Consider the following 7977-nt stretch of genomic DNA (forward strand, 5'->3'; position numbering starts at 1 on the left):
AGCTATAATTTGTTTGACCCAGTTTTTTATTGTAATTGTCTTTTATTTTATTTTATGAATCGAATATTTACATCAAAATGACGAGAACTCATCAAATTTGTTAATCAATTTTAAAAAATGAATAGATTCTTGTCAAAAATATATATGCGTGCATTGGGAAATTAAAGAGAGTAATACATGGCATACTTTTTCTGGTTTGCATTAAAGGAGGATTTCGTGATCCTAGCATCCTCTTTTTATGACATTTTCAGTAGATATCCACGAAAAAGCTTATTTCCAAAATTTCAGTTGATTCCGATTTTGCGTTTGCGAGTTATGCATGATTATGTGTATTACACTGCTCCATAGACAATGTGTTGTAATTTCGTTCTGGTGCACCAGATTTTTGGCAATATTTTTGCTAAACGAATTAATCTGCAAGAAATATTTGGTACATAAACATTATGTAGCCAGAGGTATCCAGTGGTGTAAAAATCTCAACTTTTTTTTGGGAAAAGTGGGGGATGAGGCTGTGGATCACGAAATGCCTCTTTAATTTCCCATTAGCAGATAGAACCGCTTAAATATGATGTCATAATGTACACTAATTCAAATCATTAGTGTTATTGCCCAATTTCTATTCATTTTATACCATCAAAAAATAATAAAATAATCAGATTAGGACGAGCGATTAATAATCCATTATCTTAAAATACGCAATATAATCGAAATTACCGTCATTACAGTTTTCGTAATATATGTTTGGTAAAGTCTATATCATTTATCTAAATTGAAACAAAATGTTTTTCTGCTTAGATTGATGTCGCATGTTAATTCTTATTGGATGGTTCCCGGTTAATTTTCATTCAAACGTACGAACATCTTGTTCACTATGTCTATCAATCATATAAAAAGGACGAGCATAATACAGACTAATTTTACAGGCCTTGCCGTTTGAGGGTACAGGACGTTAGTCCGACACGCCGCTAGTCCGACACTCCGCTAGTCCGACACGCCGCTAGTCCGAATCTAAAATGCACTGCACCAGTCCGACACGCCGCAAGTCCGAATCTAAAATACACTCTAGCTCTGCCAGTCCGACACGCCGCTAGTCCGATGCGCTAGTTTGTTTGATTTGTTCGGGTTTTTTGACAACCCTGCGGATAACCCAAGAAAGCCTCTATTGAAGCTTATTTCCATTGGGGTCCATTTGAACACCGGGACGGGTTGGGAACAGTCAGGGGTTAACACCCTACTCTTTTCGAAACTGGCTGCGAGATACATGTAACAGGTATGGCTCTCTAAGCACACGGGACCGACGGCTTAACGTCCCTCCGAAGGACGGAGTACTTTCATGATTCATTTACCCAATTCTAAATGAACCACGGGAGAGCTGAAGTCTGAATTTAATCTACAGAAGTTGCCAATTAATTTCAGACTTTTTTTCCAAGTCAATATCCCAGCAAATCGCCACCGCCGGGAATCGAACCCGGGACTTCATTCACTAAAGGCAAGTACCCTAACCATTGCGCCACGCTCTCCCCTCCGAAATTGAAAACCACTGCGCTAGTCCGAATCTGGAAAACACTCCTTCACTGAAACACTGAAAACCACGGTCCGAATTTGAAAAACACTGCGCTAGTCCGAATTTGAATTGAGTGAAACACTGCGCTAGTCTGATTATTCGGTTATAGCGCAGTGGTTTTCAGATTCGGACTAGCGCAGTGTTTTTTCAGATTCGGACTAGCGCTGTAGTTTTCAGTTTCGGACTAGCGCCACGGTTTTCAGTTTCGGACTAGCGCAGTGTCGGACTGAAGAAGTGTTTTCCAAATTCGGACTAGCGCAGTGTATTTCGGATTCGGACTAGCGGCGTGTCGGACTGTTGCAGGGGTTTTCATTTTCGGACTGACGCACCTCTAAGTATAGAGAATTTGTGTTGTCGGACTAGCGGCGTGTCGGACTGAGCGGTGAACCCCGAACACATGACACATGCATAGGCTAGGCCTAAGTTAATGAAAAAAAATCATGAGCAGAGAGGTATCACCTAAGTTGCCATTTGTCCAGTTCTTTAGCACACATGCATTTATCTGATCATTTTCTGGTGCATTCTGTTGGTTTGGCATTCGATATAATTTTTGATATTCGCATTTTCTTGTGACGAGGAAAACGTCCAAAACTTTTGTTTTTGATCAATTTTAGCCTTAACTCAACAACCGCAAAACAAGACCTATGGAAATATGAATGCGATTATTGTCTTACTTGACTCATTTACTATAAGAAATACACTGCAGTTTTTGAAATGAAATAGCGAAACCTGTACAAATATATAGCGCCTGCCATCGCACTTGCCTATGTCACATGCATGTTATAACAGTGGGCAGACTCCTTGGTCAAAGAAGGGGACATGGTTGGTTTTTACAGTGTATGCCTATACACCAACCCTACTGTATACAGACAGCGATAGCAGATCAATATAGCTATCTTCAGTATCAGTAGATATAAACCAATAGCTATCTTCAACAGATAGTAGTAGATTAATATATAGCTATCTTCAGCACATAGCCGATCAACATAGCTATCTTCAGTAGATAGCAGATTAATGTAGACCATTTAACCTGTCCAAAACTGACTTGAACTGCGAATAAATTAGTTCAAATCTTTAGTTTAGTCACGAGCAACTTGTTATCCACAAAATGACCCCAATAATGGTAGTCCGGTGAACTAGGCATGGGCAATACTCGCCACCACCCAGCCATCCAATCCATCATCAATTGGCTATACTGATCCCCATATCATATACCCATTGTCTTATTAGCAACAAGAGGGAGGAGCTCTACTCATTACTCAATCTTACCTTCTTTTGTTCTCAACCAATCGTTGAGTCGTCTCCACTTGTCGAGCAATTTAACCATTTCAATAGAATATTAACCCTTTCTCTGCGCAGTGGTCTGTTCGACACGACAGCTTGATCTATATGAAGTGGTTTTTGTTTGTTTTGTTTTGTTTTGTTTTTCAAAATACATGAAATATGCAAACATTTGATAATGAATTTTAAACTCTTGCCATCATTTTTGAAATCGACAATAAAATTCACAAACGAGTACAAACATTCCTAATACTGTTTAAACGTTTCTTAATGTAACCATTAAAATGTCTGCTTAATTATTATTTTTTATGCATATGACTTCTTAAACACCAACAAAACCCTTCATTATCCAGTGTGTTAGCAATTTAAGTACTATTATCCCAAAATCGCAACACGGCGCCATACGGGCTCAACGCAAGTTCTGGATGGGTGCATTGGTATAGGGGTTTGATCAATGGTTTCATCCTGGTGAACCACCTATCTGTATACCAGAACCAGACTGTCATGTCACCACTTTGTGAATTGAAATCTTGATTGCACGCATAGACTCCTGATAAATGCGCAGTGCACAAGTGCACTAAACAAAAAGCTATCACCGAACTATCATCTTTTACAAATAAGCGTGCAACAATGACTTGGTTTCATTAAGGCTTTTGACGCGGAGCAGATTGGTCATTAATATCCTATACACAGTGGATTGTGACAATGACTTATATACCAGTAGCACAGTGTTAATCTGGACTTTGAAGCAGAACGGAATCGTCACCTGGGGGTTGTTAACTTTATCGTTTGGTTTTTACATGAGTGAACTTGAAGATAATTTTCTCTTCAAAATATTGTCATCGATGTTGATTTTGTCTGGAGATCTCTACTAACGCCGCACCTGAACTGGGCAGATTTTAAATTGTCGTCAGTATTGAGAAATTATCTCTGTACTGCAACTATCGGAAGTAACATTTTTGCATCAACATTTCTTTCTACCATCTCATCGAACACTCTCAACTTCAATTCAATTTTGTACTTTTTTGGTAAAAATTAACCAACGCTGAGCAGAAGTCATCGGCAAATTGATCCAGATGCATCAGATTACAAACCCACAGAGGTCCCCTCTATCAGCTGACTCGCGACCCTCTCCCTCTCACGAGGACCCACCCGCACCAACCCGGTGGGGTAGCAGTTTAGACATGCCGCCTGAACACAGAGGAAGCCCTGAAGACCTATCTTCACCACATCGTGCAATTGAAACAACCGACCCACGTCGCACCCCTCCAAGAGACCCGGCAGCGGCTGTAGAAAATCGCACTACCCCTCCGATTACAACTCATCGCACATCTCGCGGCTCATTCAGTATTGATAGTATTTTATCATCCGAGACTTCATCAAAGAAATCCAGAACCCCCTCCCCACCAGCAACCACCTCAAAAAGAGACTTACCTGGCGACAGAGACGATGATTCGCCTCCAATGAAAAGGATTAGTTACAGCCCAACCCATGCAGAAGTTTCAGTGTTGAGAACTGGCGAAAAGAGCCCGCTGACATCGCCCGGGATTCACGGTAGACCTGATTATAGTTTTGCGCCATTTACGCCAACTCCACATTGGTACCCATGGATTCAAGCAGCCAGTCCTTATCTTCATTACGCTTATGAAGGTTAGTATTGTTTTAACTTTTTGATTTATTTCTTATTTTAATATGCAAGCAGACTTTGTTCTTAGTCTAACACAGTAAATGTGTTTCTTACCAGTTGAAAGATATAGTAGTACTCCGTAAGTGTGTTGGACGGATAGTTGTACATCGCGCCGGTACTGCTATCTACTGCTGATAGCAAAATATTTGAAACGCGTGTGCATGTATGGTTCTCGAGCAAGTCCCCTTAATGCATGCAATGTATTTAAAAAAAGGGCTTAATTAATTCCGTTACCTATATTCAAAAGAATAAGGAAACAAGTTAAACAGCTATTTTCTATAATATCACAGGCACTTGTGCAAATAAACAGGTTTATATGCAATTTTGTATGGTTTTAATTTGGTCAACATGTTGGCTGCAATGTAACTTTTTTATATAATGTATAGGCTACTAGTATGTGTAAACTGTACATGTGTCGTAAACAAACGTAATTTACCTTCATCCAAACACCTGCTTCGTCGATTGAATGTTTGAGTTATGTCCATGGACAAAACATGGATGCATGATATTTTCACGTAATTCTCCTTATAGACGAAAAGTACATGAAAATTGAAACATCATCACCGTCACGTTTATTTACACGCATATATCATAGGACGAAACTTAATTGTCTTTAATATCGCGGGAAGCTTTGTTCTTGCATGATAACATCATTACTATAAGAAGCCATAAATTAACTAGAATATTTACAAATGCAATTTTAAAATCTTAATACAATAAACATAATTATTCTACCAATTGTATTATTTTATGATATTTGATGGTCAAATGATATGGAATTCAAAGGCTATAACAAAATATGAAATTTATTCTTGAAGAGTTATGTCTTTCATGTTAGAAGTTGGACGTGACAACTCGTTAGAATACTCTCGTATATAGCGTTTTTATGAGCTATGATATATTCGGAATTTTACTTTATGCGTTTAGAATTAACATTTTTCTAAATTAAGTTGCAACACGTTTTAAAACATCTTTACAAGCTACACATGTTTGGGTATTTGAAAGCTCCTGTTTAGGAATTAAACACATGAAGTCCTCGAATTTGGCATTGGTGTTTATTAATTAAATATGCTTAGAAACGTGGTACAATTTATAGTCTTTAAAAAGTGTTAAAAATCTAAACGCTGTTTTCATTAAAGTGTAGTTATCATGGTTATTTTTCAGTATAATTTCTCACACTCGTATAGTGGCCGTTTTACTCTGCAAAATTATCCACTATACAAATCATTCTTGATAGATAGAAAAGACGAAAATTAAAGGTCAATCATTTTGTATTGTCTAAACAGACTGTGATATATTTCAGCAATCAATTATGGTCCTTTTTCAAGTCCATGCATGAACATATGCGCCCATAATCATCATAATAAAGAAAACCACGAAATTATATCATAAACGTTAACGACGTTTTAATGGAAAAGCACCCAAAATTGCCACACAAAAATGTCAATAGCCTTATACTGCATTTGATATATATGGGGTATAATGATATATCATTTATACTTATCAGGAATAATGATCATTTTAGAATTTACCATTTCTGCCCACACACTTTTTTATGTACAAGGAAACTTTTAAGCAGACAAAGATAAGTTGTGTTTTCGTTGTAAAATAAATTGGAGCTTTCCACAAAACCAAACAAACCAGTTAATCACAAGTTAAAATTTTGCTATTTGTTAAATTATGCTGCATCAACTTTTTCGTATATGACTTGTATAACTTACGAAAGCGGCGACTCGCGTGTCGAAGCCTTTCAATCTTTAAGTTTAGGCTATTAAAAAAACACAAGTTTGTTTTATATAATGTAAGCCATGCGCATTTAATTTTAATATAATCTGAATTGATTTGACTGATATTTGTGAATTTGAGGCATGCACATTTTATATTAAATCAAACAAAAAACTTTATTTCTAATTTTGGTTTTTAGGCCACGTACATGAAACAAACTTGTTTGCTTTTAACTTTACAAAATTATTGGCTTCTATCATTGGCTTATCGTGCTTATGCATGAGACTCTTATGCAACTCCTTAATCTGAAAATGCCGTCTCTCTCAAAAAACGAGATTGACTTTCTATTTCAAAACGTTATGTACATGCATGCGTGCAGCAAACGCTATTTATTTACATGTTTAAAATGCAATAAAAACATGTTTTAGTTTGAGTAGCCTAAGATGAATATGATCACAGTGATTTTACACTGAACATATTGAATTGCAATGAATTATGTCCTAAACATTTCTTTTCTGTTTTTTTATCTTAATACAGCTGCTGCCCGGCATCCAGCTCTTGCAATGCCACCACCAATCTCACAACCTCTAGCTAACAGCTCTGTACCCATACGAAGTCATCACCCTATTCCGTCTTCAAATCACTCCCCCTCCTCAAAAACACCACGCTCTAAAACCCCGGTGTCGGATGATGACGAAGACAGACTTGGCAAAAGACCGCATGATTCTCTAAAAGTCTCCCATGTTGATCCCTCTGAAGACGACGTATGTAGCGACGGAGAAGACGACAAAGACGATCCAGACAAAAATGGAAGACGGAAAAAGAAGACAAGGACAGTATTCTCGCGGAGTCAAGTTTTCCAACTCGAATCAACGTTTGACATGAAGCGATATTTATCAAGCTCGGAAAGAGCCGGTTTAGCCGCATCTCTTCATCTTACAGAGACCCAAGTTAAGATTTGGTTTCAGAATAGACGTAATAAATGGAAGAGACAGATGGCTGCTGAACTCGAGGCTGCTAACATGGCCCATGCGGCAAAATCTCAAGCGCAGAGAATGGTTCGAGTACCCATTTTGTATCATGAGAATGGTCCCCGTTTGCTAACGGGTGATGGCGCCGGACTACATGCCCCAGCGCATCTGCTGACATACCCTGGACCTATGGGTTACCATGCCCCACCTTACTCTCAAATTTTAGGTCCTGTTAAGCCTCCTATGGTTTCTCTGTCACCTTCTTAAAAAGACTCATGTCAACAACAACAAAAAAACACCGTCCGAAACCAGTACCGGTATAATACTTAACTATGAATCCCCACTGGGGAAATGCCCAATTGTCAATGAACTTGTTGTATAGCCTAAGTACTCTTCTCATCATTAATAATGAATGCCAATTATAACAACCCGTGATCACGACCGTCATTATTAATTGAGACTATACTGATTAATTAATTGTAAAAACATAAAAACATTCAAATCTTTTAATCAAGTTTAATAGTGAATACGATCTAAGCTGAATTTATACTCGGTCGCTGACGAAAAGCGAATCCCCACGCATGCCCAGAGATCAAAATCGACACCGTTTTTGCACACTGCGCATGCCTGCGATGTGCGTTTCTTCAAATCGATCGAGTATGCATTCAGCTTTATGTTTATTTTGTAATAACTTTTTGTTTTTATGTTCACCGATCATTACATGTGTTTTGCAAGAGAAGAAATCAGTT

At 38.0% G+C, this 7977-nt stretch overlaps 1 protein-coding gene across 1 annotated transcript; it reads left to right on the forward strand.

Moving 5' to 3' along the window:
• Positions 1-3380: 3380 nt before the first annotated feature.
• LOC140162392 (uncharacterized) lies at positions 3381-7498 on the forward strand. The gene is made up of 2 exons (XM_072185598.1): positions 3381-4495; positions 6795-7498. Exons 1-2 carry the CDS (start codon positions 3922-3924, stop codon positions 7493-7495), a joined length of 1275 nt encoding a protein of 424 aa, XP_072041699.1. The 5' UTR covers positions 3381-3921; the 3' UTR covers positions 7496-7498.
• Positions 7499-7977: the final 479 nt, after the last annotated feature.

This window comes from Amphiura filiformis, chromosome 10, assembly GCF_039555335.1.
Source record: "Amphiura filiformis chromosome 10, Afil_fr2py, whole genome shotgun sequence".
Classification (NCBI taxonomy): Eukaryota; Metazoa; Echinodermata; class Ophiuroidea; order Amphilepidida; family Amphiuridae; genus Amphiura; species Amphiura filiformis.

What these genes read in the sequence shown, in the direction of transcription:
- LOC140162392 (XM_072185598.1), top strand. Translation starts at nt 3,922, where the DNA reads ATGCATCAGATTACAAACCCACAGAGGTCCCCTCTATCAGCTGACTCG. An exon ending in TCTTCATTACGCTTATGAAG is followed by an intron (nt 4,496 to 6,794) that starts GTTAGTATTGTT and finishes ATCTTAATACAG; the next exon opens with CTGCTGCCCGGCATCCAGCT.